This window comes from Notolabrus celidotus, chromosome 11 (genome assembly GCF_009762535.1).
Source record: "Notolabrus celidotus isolate fNotCel1 chromosome 11, fNotCel1.pri, whole genome shotgun sequence".
In the NCBI taxonomy this organism is placed as follows: Eukaryota; Metazoa; Chordata; class Actinopteri; order Labriformes; family Labridae; genus Notolabrus; species Notolabrus celidotus.
In genome coordinates this window covers 15,671,329-15,690,753 of record NC_048282.1, presented here as the reverse complement: position 1 = coordinate 15,690,753, position 19,425 = coordinate 15,671,329, and the positions used below count along the sequence as shown (strand labels likewise).

At 39.6% G+C, this 19,425-nt stretch overlaps 1 protein-coding gene across 2 annotated transcripts in view; it reads left to right on the top strand.

Annotated features, from left to right (window-relative positions):
* Positions 1–1,072: 1,072 nt before the first annotated feature.
* cntn3a.1 (contactin 3a, tandem duplicate 1) overlaps positions 1,073–19,425 on the top strand; it is a 97,302-nt gene continuing 78,949 nt past the window's right edge. For both annotated transcript variants that reach the window (XM_034695785.1, XM_034695784.1), the window contains exons 1-2: positions 1,073–1,619; positions 10,216–10,359. In XM_034695785.1, the coding sequence (XP_034551676.1) occupies positions 10,305–10,359 (55 nt within the window). In that variant the 5' untranslated portion in view covers positions 1,073–1,619; positions 10,216–10,304. The remainder of the gene's footprint in view (positions 1,620–10,215; positions 10,360–19,425) is intronic.

Here is a 19,425-nt window from a genome sequence, read left to right as displayed (position 1 = left end):
AGTAACACACAAGTGATATATTCTTAGAGATATATAACAACACAACATTTTAATCTTTTTTATATATTTAAATTCTCAAAAAATATGTATGCCCAGAGTCTCAATTTAAAGTTCTATCAAAACGGTAAATGGTAAATGGAGTATATAACACGTTCTGTCTTCTGACCACTCAAAGCGGTTTTACATTACATGTCACATTCCCCAATTCACACCACATTCATATACTCATGGCAGAGGCTGCTATACAAAGCACCCCACAGTATTAACTTACTGTATTCACACACCAATGGCACAGACACTGGGGGCGTTTTGGTCTTGCCCAAGGTGATTGGGACACCTGAAATCAAATCCCCAACCTTCCGGGTGAGAGACAGACTCCAAAGCCACCACCTCTAAGCCACAGCTGAGTCTAAAGTCAAATGTGAAATTCTAAGAAGCCTATCAGTAGTCTATTACATATACATAGCTTAAATACTCAACTGAAACATCAGTGACAAATCTGACAAGGCATACAGCTCATTTTGAGATGGCACCGGGTAGCAAATCAGATTTTAAGGTGGACCCATTCCACCCTTGGCTAACCCTCTGGATACGGCCCTGCTGTCAAGCAGTATAAAAAGTAGGCTTTAGGTGGAGTTCTATAGCCAATTACAGCACTTCAGTACATCACTTAAACTTAATACATATTTTATAAAATAAAACATTGACAGGTCCCTTTTAATTGTTTATGAAATATAACAATAACAGGTCCCATTTTCAACTGGCACATTTTTCTCTTTACTGTAGTAAAACTATAGAATCATTATTCTAATAGCCTATGTGATGCTGCTTCTATAAAGCCAAGCATAGCTATTGCACCAAATTCAAATAAACTAATAAATTGGTATCTTGGTGATGCCCTGAAATAAGGGAAGAAATAGGGTATAACAAACAAACAAACAAACAAACAAACAACAACGACCACCACTTGTCTCAATCATCCAGGAAAAAGCTATGAACGTGTGAATATTCAGATTGAAGAAACAAACCCTCTGTCGCTTATACGTACACCTCTGATGTCCCATGTGCCACTGCCGCCGTGCGCGCAGGCACTACAGTCCTCATTCTGTGCACGAGCCGGACGCTCAGACTGAACTACGACGTCAACCACACCGGGAACACTTTCTTCTCCTAAAATGAACCCGCACCACGGCGAAATTTAACAACCTCCGCACAGCAGACCTTCTTATTAGAAGCCACCGCTGCGGGTTTGGTTCACAGACTGTCTGCCTGGCGGGGGGCGCGGACAGAATTGTCGGCGCTGCCCTAAATGATGTGCCGGAGACTGGAGTGTGGAGAGAGGTGGACCAGACTGCTACAATAAACTACTCGGAGTCTGAAAACAGTGGAGAATATAACGGGGTGGAAGGAGTGAACATCTGCGCCAAGTGTATCATCTGAAAGGACAGTTTGGGCCATTTCTACGACAGCAATAACAGCACTTTGAAAAGACCAACTTCACTGTTGCCGTCGACTCGATGCTGGAAGCTGCTGGGCTGAGGCAGTGAGGAGATGCGCGGTGTAACATGGATCTCCGAGAAGGGATAAACACCAGCGAACACCGAAGGGAACGAACTCAGGTAAATAGTTTAAACTGTGCTTTTCTACATATTTCGTGGCAACTCACATTTTCAATTTTCCTAACCCCATTGTTGCTTATTTTCGGTTCGTGCTGTTCTGACTGACAGTCTTTTCCACAAACTTCAACACCTGCTGTCGAATGTAATTGCAGTTAAATAGTGTACAACCTAATAGTTAAAATGCACCTTAAAATAACATTACATTTGATGCAATGTTCTGTTGTACGGCCAGTGGTTAATTAATTTCTCTTTCAGGCACAAGGTAGACACACATGAGCCTACTACATATCCATCGTAAATACACATGTCAAGGCATGTTTTGTGTTCAATGCGCTCACGGCCGCGCGTCAATTATAAAAGACAACAGGTTCTAAATGCTACTTTTCCAGTCCCCATTTACAATTTCCACATAACCCACGCGAGGAAACAACACTCTTTGTCCTGTAATTGCCATAGACACCATTAATACCGTGCATCCTATCCATAGGAGGGCACAAATCAAGCTATCACTTCTTCCTCATTTCAATCCTCTGGCAGAACTCATTTGTTGTCAGTGATCAACAAGGGATTGGACTCAGTCCACTCTCATCATCCCTCCCTCCCTCTTTGATTGCACCCAGCTCCGAGCTTGATTGCCGTTCAGATTGTCTGAAGTCCTCTAGCGTGCCACTCAGTTGGAAATAGTTATCCTCGTGAAATCAAGTGTCCATATGTTTAAAGGGAGCTGCCTTGCTCATCATGATTCTGCTATTAAGATAATTAGTGTTGGCAGCATGTGATTCCTTCATAGTAAACTCTTCCCTGTGTTTAACTGTATAGTTTGAGTTATCCCCCTCTGTGTTTGGACTCTTTGTTTAATCTTTGTAAAATGACAGATGGGTGTGCCATGGACACAACTGTTAAATTCAAAATCTGCAGTTTACTTCCCTACATAAATGCTACTTCAAGGAGCAGCCACTCTTCTTACCTTTGATGGTTGGAATAGTGGAGCTACTACACATCTCCTTGGGGAAATGTGCTTATGGCTGGACACGTTTCTGATGATGTCACTGGCTCAGAAAGAGGAGGAGGGTGGAACACGAAGTTCATGGTACCCCATCGAGTGGAGCCTAGTCTGCATGAGAAATGGAAACACAGCTTGATGCAGGCGAAAAAAAGATGTGCATTCTGATAGGTGCAAGTAGGTTGAGGCTTGTCATTTTTTATTCCATTTTAACACATCAGGCAAGCCGAGATAGTGTGATGATCCACATGGTTTCCTCAGAAATCCTCTCACTTTTTTTTTTTTATCTCTGCTGTTCACTCTTCTGCACCAGACCGCCAACAGCTTACCTGCAGATTGGTGCTATGTACTCTTTATCTTTTATCCAAAACTCAGCTCTACACAAATGTTTCCATCACTCCCGAATGTGCTTCAGTCAAATATGAAACAGGAAACAAAAACCAAGTGGATCATACGCTAACCTATTGTTTTGAAACATTTTAAACTCCACCCAATGGGTAACCATTGTTCCCCCTGCATCAGAATACCAGGTAGTTTTTCTATTTTTGATCCACTCTTCCTCAGATAAGTACCATAAAGTTTATTATCCTAAAGTTTAAAAGTCACATTTTCTAATTTTTCTTTTCAAATGGGCAAATATAAAAAAATAACAGAAATGTTAAAGTTAGTGCACTGGACCTGTCTTTTGAAAACTTTTTTTTTTAGACCTTGCACTCTCCATGAAGGCAGATGTACTGAACACTTTCATGTATGCTTGTTTTAAAACTAATGCTTTTTCTGTCTGTAGAAATTACACTTGCTCTAATTCTATAGTATGTAGTGTGAAATAATTGATGAATATGGTGTCAGTTACAGATTTTCCAATCTCAATCTCAACCATCTGATCAGAGCCAATCTGGGCTTTTTTTTTACTGATCAAGAATTTGCAATTTTAACCCATTATCACCCCTGATCATTTTAGTCAGCTATCTTATACTGAGCATAATTTGAGACAGCAACTTACAATACATGCAATATCTTTTGCTCTTGGGGTAGTAGCTGTAGCGGTGTCCAATTTGATATGAAAATCTAAAATTAAAAAACTAAACCATGCAATGCAGACGTTCGCAGAATGCCGAAGCAACAAACTTTGGACTTTAAAACGTGGGATAGATATCTTTATTGCTTTGGACAACCAGCCCATCTCTGTGGTCGAGAATGCAGGATTTCACTATCTCCTAAATCTTTCAGATCCACGGTATGTCCTGTTTTCTTGACACTAATTTTAACACAGTGCTTTTCCGCAGTTGTATAGAAAAGTTCATGACAACTTACAAGCACTATGTGACCGCTGTTAGCATGTCATTGCTAAGACTCACTGAAAGCTGGTCATATTACTTTTAAATGGGATTGTGATGTTTTGATTTCAATCCATTTGTTTGTGTTGCTATTCAAGCTGTTTACACCTCTTTTAAGTTGATCTAAGATTTCTCTTCAATTAGACTTTTTTTTATGATACAGCACTAAGTGGATGTATGATTCATTTTTGTGACTAAATATTTGACTTAAACAATACTATTACACCATCCTTATTTAAATTTAGATTTTACGACAATGCTTGCTGGACTTAGTTAAATATGATAAGCTGAAGGCACCTATTAACTGATCTATTTGCTTTAGGTTTTTTTGTAAACAAAACAAAAAATGAAAAACAACTGCAAAACATGGTGTGTAACTCTTTTTTTCAAAGCAATTGCAAGTACCGGATTAGGACCCTATATTGGCAGATACTCAATATAAATAAAATGGATCAGGATGATCTGGGACCCTAAATGCTGATCGGGACATCCAAAGTATCAATGAACATTACAGCCATTTCAGGGTACATAAAGTTGAGGTAAGACATATTGTTAAATCATAACTCTTTACTGGTGGTGACTTTTCACCTTCAAGTTTGTAAAGACCAACTTCACTTCTAAGAAATGAAAATACATTAACTTAAAGCTGCTGTAGGTAGTGGAGAGAGATTTTGATGTCAACACTACCCCTCCCCTCTTTGCTCCCGTAACCCCGCCCACAAAAGATCGTTGTGCGTGTTCTATGAGGAAGTAGTGGCTTCCCAGCTAATCAGGGCGACATAGTGGGGCCGCCACTCAACCAATCAGGACTGAGGATTGGAGATTAGCTATGATTAGTCCGTCATAACTGGAACGAGGGGAATAATAACATTGCTTTATCCATAGGCATTGGAAAACACAGAGATTTCGCGATAGTCTCAAATTACTCCACTTACCGATGGGTACCGATGGGTATTATGACCTTTTCTCCAAACCCAGCAGAAAAAAAGTAACATTTTTGACACTATTCATACCAACAGCAGCTTTAAAATGCAATAACTGCCCATAGTTTCCAGAAGGACCACGTGAATCAATTTTGAATTGCGCCACAGTTCATCTGGTTCGTACTATACAGTCAGACAGATCTGTTGCAAGCTTGTTGAAGTGCTGTTAGCCATAGTGCTAACAGAACCTTACAATGATTACTGCTTCCCTTTTCTCCACGTGGGGCTTAAAACTGCCTTCCATGAAAACAACTGAGCTCCACCAAAGTGTTCCACCAAACACTTAAATCTGAGTATTTTAGAAGCTATTAATTGGCAGGCTTTTAAATCCAAATGGGAGTCTTAATTAGTACCTGATTGAAGGCTGGTTCACTAGAAGCTCAAACACTAGTGCCTAAAAACACATTCAGTCACAGCTAGCATCAGTACAATGAATAACACAGTATGTTTGCTGCAGGTGTCTAATTAGAGTGATTCAAATCTAGGCCACTCCATTCTTATCCAAGTATTGAATTAAAAAGTTATAATGATTTATCATTCATTGACTTATATTATATATTTCAAGGTGCAATGTGTGTATTGGTTGAGGTTGGAAGATTTAATACTTCAGTAAAGTGCATTCAGAAAGTCTACTTGGGAATTCAATGCTCTGTAGTGGTGTGTATGTTATTACCATATACTGGGCTCATTATATTAAAAGTTGGACTTGGAGCATGTGTGCAGGCAGGAAGAACCTTCCAACATACGCAGTTGCTGTTGTCACAGGGGAGATTGGGATGAGCGCTCTCGTGGAGCGCCCCTGGTGTGGTCTGAAGAAATGAGGAAGCTGGCATGTGTTATGTCATGCCTGCGGCTTGTGTGCTTAGATCAAAACACCATTAGTCTCTTTGTCTTGTGCCACTGTTTGAGGTAGAATCTTGGCTAGGGAATACCATGGCACTTCCTTGACTCCCGTGGTGTGCCATTTGTGAAGAGGGGGAGAAAAAAAAATCCGGTTGGCATGCATAAAAGCTTCAGCTCAAGTAAGTTTGGAGCCTTTTGCTTATATGTGCAAAGATTCTTGAAGAGCAAAAGGTGTAGGGTTTTTGTGGCTTTTTTTCCCCATGTTTCTAAGCACCTTCAAAATATCTTTGTACTGTCAGTCTTTTGTTGTTCAAATTGTACAAACATATTTTGGAGGTAAACAAACTTGATGCCTACTAACACATAGCAAGGACAACGTCAGTTCGATGATGAAAAAGAAAAATATTGCAAGCCTTCAAAGCCAAAAGAGAAGCATTATAGTCTCTGTCAGAGTATAAATAGCTCTGATGGTTAAAAAGAAAACTAAAATAGAAAGTCCTGATTGCTGTCTTATGACTGTGGATATTTGGATTAATAATTGAATATTAGGTGGAAAAGAACCTCCATAACTGTAAAATGCTATCATCTGATTAGGATTTGATATCATTATCACCCCCACACTTGCACAGAGCGGCATGGTAATTCTTTGATTCATGTGTGCGGTGAATGAAAGTATGCAGGATTAGGGAGAAATTTCACGTTCCCTACTACTACTAGTCTCAACTCGAGCACCGGCAGAAAATGAATTTTAAATGACTGGAGGCACTCAGAGCCGTGAGATGAACCTCCCATGCAGGAAAACACTGATCGAGCTGGTGTCTGCAGATCAAGTGAAGTCACAGCTCAGGTGATTAAAGATGCAGCATTGTATGGCGTTTTTCCCCGTCTTGTCTCGTTCCTGCAGAGTGTGGGAGTCTGGTCTCATTCATGATTCAGAGCTCGGGGGGTGTGGGTGTGCTCGAGTGTGTGTGGGGTGCTCGTGCGCTTTAGTGTGAATTTTATCTTCATCTGGACTCTTCAACCCAACGGGACGTGGAGTACCCTTCTATTAATACATTTTTGAGCGTTGAAAAATTGATGGCAGCAGAGAGATTGGGTGTAGTGGTGAGGGTCGAATCCACTGCCATCACTGTCAGCCTCTGTGGCTGACTGAACTACAATCTGTGGTTTATCAACTCCAGCTTGTGCTGTCAGAGAAGAAGAGGAAAAGAGGTGTCACTTTGACAACGCTGAAATGTGGAGGAGCGCTTTGTCTCCACAAATCTGACACTTGTCTTAAAAGCAGCTGCATTTCCTCAAAAGTCAAATAAAATAAAGCGTTCAGTTTTACATCCAAGCTTACGGCCGCTGCAACACATGACATTGATTTCATGTGATTAGATGAAGTTTCAGTAGTACCACACAGGGGAATAGAGCCTGACAGTTGATTCTTAAACACATTTCAGTCAACATGATGGGATTGATGATCAAGTCCATAAAATGTTAGAAAAGTTAAGCAAAAAAAAGGAATAACTATATTTAAATACTCATTAAAAATTTAACAAAAAATAAGCTATCACTTTTGGAGAAATGATTGATCCTGCCTCACTTTTTAAATGCTTAATAAATAGCACTATTGGTAAATATGTAATGAATACATTATCAAAATCTTCTTTGATGCGACCACATCTGAGATGTTATTGATTGTTATGATAACATGACATTTAGGCATTTTGCCCAATTTTCTCTCAAAGTGGAATTATTGGCGGGCTATTTTACCCGCAGATCATTAAGTCAGAGAGAAACCACTGAGCTGCACCTGACATTTTGCAGAAAACCTCTCATCATCTTCTAATTAAATGTTTTGCTCTCCCTACATCAATCAGCAGCAGTTTGGCTCACTTTTAGCAAACTTTATTCAAAGCTTTTGATTTGGTAAATAGCATGTATGGTTTCACTTGAAAAAACTGACAAGCTTGAGTAAGATCCTGAGCTGAAATGTCAGGCTGGTAGTAAGAAATGTGACACACTAGTAGGAGGCGGTGATGCTATAGTATGCAGCATGCCGACCACACAGTCATCAGTGGCTAAGAAGAACCACGACAGAAAGAAGAGAACTTTCGAAATTTATTTGACATGTTGCATTTTAATTTTACTTTGTATCATCTACATCTGTGAAATAAGACTCTGAATTCAACTCCATTGTGATGCATTTAAATGCAGTTGAGTTTTTGCAAATTGGGTCAGGAAATGTTAAGGCCAGGACTGTCATTCCAGCCTTGATCATATTCAATTTTTCAGCCATTGGCTTTTTCCAGAAACATGAAAGAGGGTGGAACTTGAAAGGCAAAGTTTGAAAGCCTTCTGTATCATTAACTTTCATTTCATACAGCAAACAAACGAGAGAATCGATTTGGGATGAAAGTGAGTCATTGGCCTTGTCACTACCACTTAAGGTCACAAGGGTAATTAATTTGTACTGAGGAGGAAGTGAAACGCTGCCATGGACACTCCCCGGCTCCCCGAGCCATCATCTTAGTGCCGAGCTTCTTTGGATCAAAAGGCTGTCTTTAGCCCCCCGCCCCCCTCCACAGTAACCCCACTCTGTGATGTCTCGTGTCTCAGGGTCTGCGGAGTAATAGAGATCAAGAGATCGCTGTCATAGGCCAACAGATACCTGTCTTTGTGAACAGAGTGTCTCAGTAGATGACATGTTCTGGTCATGTAAGGTTGCGGTGCTGTCAGGGCAGGATAAATTCATTTTTGAAGACCAGAGTTTCAAACATTTAAGTAAATGACAAAACAATTACTTGCAGAGTTTTAAAAACCATGTAGCGTTCACACATGTGAGTATAAACTTGAAGCAGGGGTTTAATCTGCTGTCTTTGTTCCAGAGCACTGTGCTGGTTAAAATAAAACTTGATGATTTGTCTGATTTAGAGTACAAATATGTGTTAGATGTTAATCAAACACTGAATTCACACTGTAGAACTGTGAAGTTGAAAGACTTAAGTTTTGCTAAAATTCTGTGCTCTCCTTTTTTTTCTTTTAAAAACATTGTGTGGAGTAATTTATTCAGCCCATCTCTCACAATTATTCCCTGAGAGGAGGAGCACTCCGAAAATATCCAGGAGCACAAGAAAGGATTTGAAGTCTCTCTGTTTTATTATTAAAAGCCAACATTTACTCATGACATTTGCATCCTAATAACTGCAAGATACGTTGGAACTAAGATGACACTATAAACCCAATCTCCGTAATGAGATTTATAGGGGGAAAGTGTTGCCTTCAGTGGTTTAGCACACACAGAAGGAAGAGCAGTGTGGGCAAACGTGTCAGGGACGCGGTTGATGTATTCACATAAGCATCACTATGCTCTGTCATGCCTTTCAGTGGCGCTAAGATAAGAGAGGTGCAGATAACTGAGAAACTATGAATGTGTAATCCTTCAGTTGTCTTTGCTTTTTTGGTACTTTTCTCTTGATAGACTATACTGTACGTTCTTATTAATTTCTTCCTCTCATTTATTTCAGCGTGCCGTGTGGTGTGTGTAGTCAGAAGAAACTGTGCCATCAGTCAGTTAAATGTACCGGAGAGATGCAGTTTGAGCAACGACAATGGCTAATTTCCTCTCTTCATTCTGTTTCACTCCATAACCGGCCTATCGTGCACTTACACTTATCTGCTGCTTTATCAGATATTGTTGTGACTGGAGTATTTTGACTGATAAATACATCACTGTTTTTCCATGACAGGAAGAACACGTCTCATTATCATCCCTTAACTTTTTTTTTAAAACTTAATTTGAGTCTAAGCAGGGATAAATTACGGTTCAGTCCTTGAGAAAATCAATTTTGAGAGGCTCCCCAGGGATCCAGAACATTTTTTTCCCCTGTGTACTGTCATCTCTTTATGTCAGAAATACATTATCCCTCCAGCTCAGACAAATTTGAGGAGCCAGGATAGTGCTTTATTACATACATGGGGTGCTTCTGACGACCAGCTTGTTTTTTGTTTTGTCCCAGCAGGTTTGAGCACTTGTACTTTTTATGTCGCTCTTGCAGACATGATCCCTGTTATGCAATGTTAAGCACACTTAAGAAAACTCTATAGCAGCGGTGTTTGTAAGTGCTTCGCTGGAACAAATCATCTCCTGTGTTTGCACAAGACAGAGGGATATCTGATTATTCTTGCAGATATACCCCTGCTATCACAGGATCTTTAATTCTAAACAGAGCTGCTGTTCGCTGTCACTGAGATCTGAGAGTGTTTGTAAAGATGTGTTTTCAGAATATGACATCCACTGTCCCTCTGTGTTTTGTATCATTAAAGTCATTGCTGAGCAAACACAGACAATTACTGTCCCTGTGAAATAACCCTGTCTGATGAAACCAGTGACCGGTGCTTTTGAATGTCTAATGGTTTCCCCCTCCTTTTCTTTCATTTGGCAGAAGAACGGCGAAAGTGCTGGAAAGGACAAAGCCAGGATTCTACACACCTGTGATTGGATGTGAGCCTGTATTGACCTGAGACCATTAAAATGGAGTTGCCATGGAAACTTATACTGCTGCTGTCATTGGTGGAGTGTCTGGCAGGTAGGCATTCAAAACCTGCACTGTTTTTTATGCTGTTAGTGTAGGGCCATGAATTGTTATTTATAGATTTTTGTGATGGCTCCTTGGCAAACAGAACAGATGCCACTTATGAGAAAAATAAAATACTGAGAGGTTTTATGGCAAAAAGTGCCCAAAGCTCTCCACCAATTCTACAAATGGTCGGAAAGGTTCACCTTGATGTCTTTTCACTGGCAGCTCAAGGCAGCCAATCAACATTCCTTTAGTTGTGCTTAGCAGCTATCTCCTTCTTTTCCAGCATTGAATAAAAAAAAATACATAACCCAAGTTTCTCCTTCTGAAAGACAACTTCTATGTAGTTCCAGCTGAATGTGCACTCATTCTTTTTGAAAGAGCCCTTCAATTGTTAGCCTAATTGAGATTGCACTGGTGGTAGTACAGAAATCTTGTCATTGATCTTGCTTTTAATGAGAGACTTAATTTTCCTCCCTGACAAAATGTTCAGGGTCAAATGCTAGTTCTCTTTAGAGTGTCTAAAGCCGAGAACAAGATGAATAAGGGCTTTGTCGTCTGAGCACAGTAACTTCAAGAATGAGTAATCTTTCATGTTGCCTTGCTCTAAATCAACAGCCCCTCCTCACAGCTGGGACCTAAAATAATTAGTGTGCGTTTGTGCGTGTGTGTGCGTGCCTGTTACTGTCACTGTGTGTATTTGTTTGTGCATGCGGGTCCCTTTTCAAAATCACAACAGCACGTCAGAACCTAAATTTGCCTACATGGCAATTAGCACCACTTATCACTAAATCCAATACACATCAGTGGATGTCTAATGAGGCTTTCCTCAGGGAACTGTGACTCACTATGGGATTAGGATCTACACCACCAGTCTGGAGCCCATATTATGTCCTACTTAAGCATTCTGATGAAAAAATACAGAAGAGTGCATGTCTTAGAAATCAGTAGAAACTCTGCCACAAACCTGCATGAGTTTTGATCCCAGACTTACACATATACAACGAGACAAACGTCCACAGTCCCTGCTGCAGATTAGACACCAGCCACAAAAATTTCTCCCACAATTATGAGGTGAAGAGAACACATCCAACGTTTCTATTCGAAGCGAATTAGTGCCAAACAAAGAAGCAGAGGGCAAATAGTCTGTGAAAAGCATTGTGTTGCACACCCCTTGCCTCACTCTAGAGGCTCACATTCACAGTTGGTAACAGAGAGTAACCTAGCATTAATATTCAGTGTGGAGTTACATTACATATGCGCTGCTTGCAAGACAAGTATGGCGCAATACAACGATAGACCTCCAAAGCCTCTGTGTGTTCTGAGAAAGACATGATAAGCATTTTAGTATGCAGACGAGCACTGCTGGGTAGAGAGAGCACAGTGTGAGGGTGTTAGATAGGTGCTGCCAGGTTATTTATCCAGACTTGGAAGTGTTTTTTTTTATAACAGAGGGCATGGCTGTGTGGGAGAGCAATGGGGCCAAGGGGGAGTCACTCCCATAGAGAGTTCATCAGAAGTTAACCAGCGCTCCCCCAATCTTTTGCAAGGGGTTTCAACGGCCCCGAGGAAGAGGCATGCACTGTATGTGTGTTAGTGTGTATGAGTGAACAAGGGGGCAGAGAGGAGGCATTGAGGTACAGCAGGGTGCAGTTTGCCCTGCACAGATACTACTAACCTTCACACAGCAAGACACTTGCCATATCATATAAACAGTCTTCAGAGCATGCTCACAAAGCTGTATTACTGAGAAAGTTCCCTTTTTTAAATTAAGCAGCTCATTATCTGGACTGGAGAAAGGAGATTGAGTTTCTGTTCAATTAACACAGTATAATATTCAAAACACACACAAAAAAAAGTATCACAGAGGCCGTCTACAGCATCTGTTCATTAGGAAAAATAAGCCTACAAGACCACTAAAGACCCTGAGGAGGAGCTTCCCCCTTACTTCACAAGCACTTGCCAAAAACATAAATAATTTGATGCAAAATATTGATTTCAAAACATTTTACTACAAGCTCAATGAATTTACAAGCACCCCCTAAAAATAATTGGCAGGAGCACAATCATGGAAACATCTGTAGTTGGCATTGAAGGGCTACAATTTAGCAGATCTGGAACCAGAAATAATTAAAAATAAAAGAAACTCCAGTAAGACGGCTGCTAAGGCTCTAACTAGCAATCAAATGTTTGGAGCTCTCAGAATGATCAAAATTAACACGAGGAAAAGCTTCCATGTTCAGTTGAGTGAGTGCCTGCAGTTTCAGAAAAGTAGTGCATTTTTTGGCACAAGGTCCTGATTTTTAATTGGACCAAAAATCAACAAACTCTCATGGACTTGTTAATACTGGAGTGATATGATTAGATGTGAAGGAATCAATAACCACAAACTGTGTTTGTTGGCCAATCAGACTGAAGTCTGACAAAGCTGTAAGAGTTTTTATTGTGCCTTGCTGTAGTGGCCTTTAGTCGTCACGTGTGATGTGTTGGCTTCATGAATGTTGAGCTTGTGGTTGTGCAACTGAAAAACTGCAGCTGACAGGATGGGGTCACAAGTAATACGTTTTTTTTTTTTAATGTAATACTGACACGCCCTTGCACTTCTGTTGTCTGTTGTGTAACAGACTTAATATGAAGTGAACCTATCCTTTCAATAAAACAGCCAGCAGTCACCCTAAACAAATACTCACAAGATTAATTTTACCATCACCTCTGCTCATTTAAAGCTGCTCCATGTCTTTGAGGTGCTAGTAAAAATAAAAGGCTGCTTCTGGCCGGCATTTTAATCTCCTAGAACTACTTTTACTTTGCTCTTTATCTCCCCTGTGTGAATCAGAGACGACTGGAGTTTCAAATATTGACTTAACTCATTGATTCATCAGAACATGGTGGAGCCTTTTAGGAATCCTTAAGCAAGGATTTTATTGCATCTTTGAAGTTCTGTGAAGAGGTGGAGTATTCCCCAGTGAATCTTTTACTCCCATAGCTGGCTGGTGTTTTTGCCTCGTCTAGGAATGAAATAGTCATCCCATTTAAATGTGTTTGCGCACATGGTGTAGGGTTGGTAATAGATAATAATTTATCTGTGCTGTGCTTTAATGCTTGAAAATACATCAGCATCAATTAAAAAGGGAGGTAAGCTTATGTCAGAAGCCTTGAGCTGCTTTAACTGACAGATTCAAGTTTCTGTGTCTCCTGATAGAAAAAAATATTAATGTGTGTAGAGATTTCTCTACATTGATTTTACTATTGTTATTATGTTTGCACAGTTATGAAGGTTAATTTTCCCAAATTATCAAATGTATATACTGTATATGTTGTGCTTGTTAATAGATAATATCCTTTGGATACACTCACAGATTATAAACCTTAATAAATAGATATATGTTCCCTATTTTTTTTTTCTTGATAAATCTGTACACAGTGCATATGTTGCACTGTCAAAAAATAAACCACTAATGGTCCAATCAGGCAATTTGTAAGGTACGACGGTTGGAAACATTATAGTACAGATATAAAGCATGATAAATGTTGCCATTAGTGTAGGACATAGCTCCTGGTAAGTGACAAATAACCTTCTAACCAATGCTGAGGTGGAAAACGCATGGATATTACAACAATTAGATGACAAATGGCATTCTCAGGAGCAATATGGTCCTGGGTTTATGGAGACATTCAATAAAGGAACAACAACAACAAAAAATAGCTTTAATTTGCCATTCCCACATGTGGACTTGGACCTAATCAATTCTGTGTTTCCCTTGTGAACATGGCATTGGATACCCTGCATACAAGGCCTGTTATTGAATTTCAGATGCACTCGCTTTGATTAGCTGGAGAATGGTGTGACATGTTTGGATATTGGTTGGAAAGAGGTTGGCCACATTCCTCTCCTTACAGACTGAGCCACTGAAAATGTATTTAACTTAATTAACGAGAGTGTGCAGCAGAGTACAGTACACCCTAGCTGATAGTCAGAGCAGTAAAAAATGACCATGGAACATTTTCTATTAGTCTGACTCGTGGGCAATCTCTTTTTATGTGTCTCTAATATTTCTTTTCTGCACTTCTTTAGTACTGAAATCAGTGAGAAAGAATGTGGCAATCTCCTCTCACTTAATTTTATTCTCCACTGTTTTCCTGGTGAGATATTAAATCATTAATAATTTTCATTAGTTGTAGTTCAATGTTCCTATCTTTCAAGGACCTTGAAAAAGCAGTTCTACAAATATTTCAGATAAATGCGATCAAAATGTTACCTTGCTCAAAACAACCAAAACCATCCCTCAGCCCTCGAGTAACATTTGCTGCCCCTGAATGAGAGACCTTAAAGGTGTACCTTATCGGCCTGGACAGAGGGGAAAGATGCTTTAAAAAGCAAGATTGGCTTTTTTTTTATTTGATGCATAAAACCCTGAGCTGAAACGAATGGATTTGGGACCTCACAAACGACCGATACCTCCCCCACAGCCGACTCCCCATGTGCCTGTTTATTCATGCTGAGGTAAGCTGGAGGAATTCATTTGCTGTCAGCTCGTATTGAATTTGAGATTAGTTTTTATTTCAGCCCCTAAACAGCTCCCTCTGCCTTCCACTTGTGCTCCAATGCTGAGTCTTGTGTTGTCTGAGAAGCCTTCGAAAACGGCTGCACATATCACCATCTGGCAGCAGGTGACAGAGAGGAGTGGGGGCTGCCCTTCTTTTTTTTCTTTCCAAAAAGACCCCTTTCATAATGACCTCCATTTCCATCTTGCAGGGATGCGCAGTCAACTTCCTTTTAAGATTCTTGATCAGTGCACTTCTTTAATAGAGCACTTTCATCAGATTCCTACTCTCTGGTTCCAAAAAGTTTTTTGACTCTTTCTTAGATTTTTAACAGAATAACAATCCGTCAACGGAAGAGTCAGTGTATATTTTAAATGTCAAACTTTTACTGCGACAGCCCGGTGTATTTCCAGTACACATCAACTGTCAGGTTAGGCCAACAAGCATGCCACCAATATGAAAATATTCCTGGAAAATATGAAAGATCCCACTGAATTGACGTCCGTTTGGTGTGTTTGATTACCAGAGTGCACGCCTGAAAATTATTCCGCTCTCCTCTACCACATGTTACATTATTCCTGTTAGGGCAACATAGGAGTTTCAGAGAGTTTGCATCAGTTTGAACTGAGCCTCCAGGCACAACCCCCAGAGCTCAACCACTCCTCATTATTCCGACACGTATTCACAATTGTAATAACAGTTGCCTTGGTGCTGCCAAAGATCAGGTCACTTAACCACGGATACGAGCTGCCATCATATACTATGTTGATTAATTTCTCATTAATTGCGTATTGAGCTAGGTCTGTGCACTGCAGTCCACTTAGGGGTTGATGGAGAGTGCAACACACACCAAGGTTATACAAAAATGTTGGGACAGACATGGTTCAGTGCGATAAGGATGTTTGCTTGTGGGTGCAGTAAGGGTAATACTAAGTGTTGGAGCTGTTGTTTGTGCTTTAAGTGTGGCAACATTAGGGCGCAAGTGATAAGTGAGAGGTCCAACACATTAAATAAGCCCCATGAATCACTCACTGTGCTCACTTTCCTACATTCTTTATCAGGTACTTGGAAAAATAAGCTGTTAAAAAGCAGTGCCTTTTGTTTTCACAGGTTTTACGGGTACATTTTATTTTGTATTTGACATGTAGGGAAATGACTATCACTGTCTCTTTAATTGTAAATGTAAAGATGATGTACCACAATCTAAAGAACGTCCCAAATTCTCAGATTTTTTGTCTGTAATTAGAAGGTTACATCATCATGCTGTGAGCTCTGTTTTCTGGAGCTGAGTTGCTGAGGGGTGATCCATTTGCATTCTTACCGTCTCTGCTAAGAGTTGTGTATCCAAAACAGCACCCAGGAAGTGACAGGTAAACAAAACATAACAAAATGGCGGCAGAGGATGCAAACACCATTGTGTTCCCATCACCTTAAACGTCTAGAAGAATTTCATCATTGACATTACAAGGCAAACGATTGCCTGCTAAAGCTGTAAAGTAGACTTTGCATTTGATGGGAGCATTTTTGTAATGCCCCAATGTTTGAAGACAAACCACGTTGGACATCTCTTTTATAAACATCAGCTTTAACACTCAGCTTAACAGTCCAAAGCTCAAGCAATTCTGTGAGTTTCTCTCTTCTCTCACATTTTTGTCCCTCATCTTAAAAACCTTTCCCCTAGAGCACTTCATCTTTTTCTCTCCTTTTCCTCCTCTTCTCCTGTCACTCAGCATACGTTCACCATATTACTAAGGTTACTACGCTATACATTAAAACAAAACATAAATGCTGTTTATGTTGAAAGCCAAGACAACACATGGCTGTAATGTAGACTTTTTATGGCATGTTTTGAGTCTAAAGGAGTAATGTTAAATTTGAAAGCTGATAGCTAAATAAGAGCCATTAATTGTACATTGATTACGCAATGAGTCGATTTGTTGTTCTAGTAATCAAAGACCAGACCACCATCATAATAGTCTTTAGTTGCAGCCCTGAAATATTGTTATATGACTTCATTTACAAAAACAAATCACTCTGTTTTTATATATTTCCTAAAAACATATTTCTTTTTCATTTACATTTTTAATAAAGTTACATTTTTGAGATCCCTCTAATTATTAATGTCATTTTTACTTAGTCAAAGCCACCCAACTTCAGTTGATTGATAATATAAAGCTAGTGATAGAAAAAAAATGTTTTTGAAACATTTATTTAATTTTTAAAAAGTGAGTTATCTGTTATTGAAAATGAACTCTTCACATGTATTTACAGCTCCAGAAAAACACAAGAGACCACTGCATAAGCAGGTTTCTCTTTAGTTTTACCGTTCATAGGTTTGTGTCTGAGTAAAAGGAACATTTCTGTTTGTTTTATACAACATAGCTCTCAACTTCAAAATGAAATAATCTCTTTTAGGTCTTTTATTTGCAAGAAATGACATAATAAGGAATAACAGAGATGTGGTATATTTAAGACGGATAGTTTAAAGAAAAGACGATATTCAGAGTTTGGCTGAACGATGTTTTAAGTCTGCTAAAATTGGAAAAGATAAAATTCACCATCAGGGGCTCATCGGATAAATTTTATACCCACTGGAGGCCTTTACTTGATTATGTAGACCGCCTCCCTCCCAAGGAGTTGACCCCATAGACGGCAGCGCTAATTCAGTACCTTCTCCTTACTTCTTACCTACGTGCCCCCGTCCCTGGTGGCTGCCCCCCCCCCCCCTTAGAGGCCTTTGCGCGGTGGAGTCTGGGCGCCTGGAGCCGACATGGGTCATGTGGACAATGCTGCCCGATTTAGACTCTTTCTGACTGGGATGCGAGCAGCAAACAAAACTAATATCAAACTCCTTATGAACGACATCTTATATTTCTATTTATTTATTTATTTATTTCCTTACTTATTTATTTATGTCTGTACCACGTGTTACTTGATTATATTGTATTTTATTTTACATTCTGTTTTGTTAATTTGAGCTGGGGTTTGAGGGAGTGGGGTGGTGGGAGGACGGTTGTTTGTGTGTGTGTGTGTGTGTTTAAAAACAGAAAAAGACTGTTAACTATTACACTGTATTGGTTGTACTGGAATAATCCTGCAAAAACAAAAGAAAAAAAAAAGAAAAGACGAGTTCATATTACTTGAAACATCATGATAGAAATATTATAACCCAGGAAAAGTTCTGAATTCAACATTTGGTGAAATGAACACATTTCTTATTTCAGTTGTCATGTGTCTTGGCATGCTGTCCGCCAGTCTTTCACACTGCTGTTGGGTGATGTTATGCCACTCTCGACACACAATCTCAAGCAGCTCAGCTTTGTCTGATGGCTTGCCAGGTGATCACCAAATCAGCACCTCATTAAGTTGAATGAGGTGCGCCTGTGTTGAAATTTGACAGATACTGGAATAAAATTGCTTCCATGCCTGTAGAGATTCAGATTCTAGGAAATAAATGGAGTTGTCCCTTAAAATTTCCCGGAGCTGTATGATGAGAACAAAGAAGCACACTTCAGCATACATAACTGAATTCTATTTTATTTCTATTGAACAATATTACTTAAGCACTGAATTTAAGCAAAGCTAGATCACCATTAATTCACCGTTTCATTCATGTGGAAGATCATCAAAGATACACGTTGGAACAAAACACCAAAATACTTTTTGTTTATAGAAATTTCACACTGAAGTTCAATATAATGTGTTATTTTTATCTAATGATTTGCGTTTGAGTTGGACAGATTTGAATTGCTGCCAGTTTAAGTGCTAATTAATATCTAACGGGCTGGATTAGGTTTTTGAGCTGCCAGCTTTAAAGCCCAATTAAATCATTTTTCAAAATGATTCTAAGGATAAATGTTAGTGAATTGATAACTGGATTCATTTATCAATTTGATAAGACACAGTGATTCCTCTCATGTTTACCCCAGGCCTTCTCATCCTTCCAAATTTGTGTCCAACAAGTGTGGGGATTTGCGTTTGAATATGGACTGTACAAGAAGTGTCTTCTGGTAATCAATCATCTCTCATCGCCGCTTGGAGGGACACGCTTCATCTAACAAAGATTATAATTAGGCACCCTTTCATTCTGTGTAACTTTCTGAGAGGTTTATCCTTGTGGAGAGGAACAATCAGTGTACAAGGTCCCTTGTCAAACATCTCCACCCTCTCAGAGAGTTATTTTGAGTCTGGAGGATAAACCTGTTCTCCCATGGTGCCAGAGACATGAAAGGGATACCTGCCTCTCATACAAATTAGTTACCCTACCTTCAAAATCTTCCCAATTCTGTGCCATTACAAATATGCAAATGTATTCTGACAAATCCAAATGAATTCTCCTTCCCCAGCAGATAGAAATGTTTATTCCAATGATGTGTTGACTGACTACCCCATGGGTCACTGTAAATGTGGGCTTTGCCAAAATGACACACATTCACTATTGTACCTTTGTAATTAACAAGGGAATGTGTGTCACACTAGACCTGCTGCTGTCTTTGTTTGTTTTTCTGTCTTGTTTTTTCAAACACTATG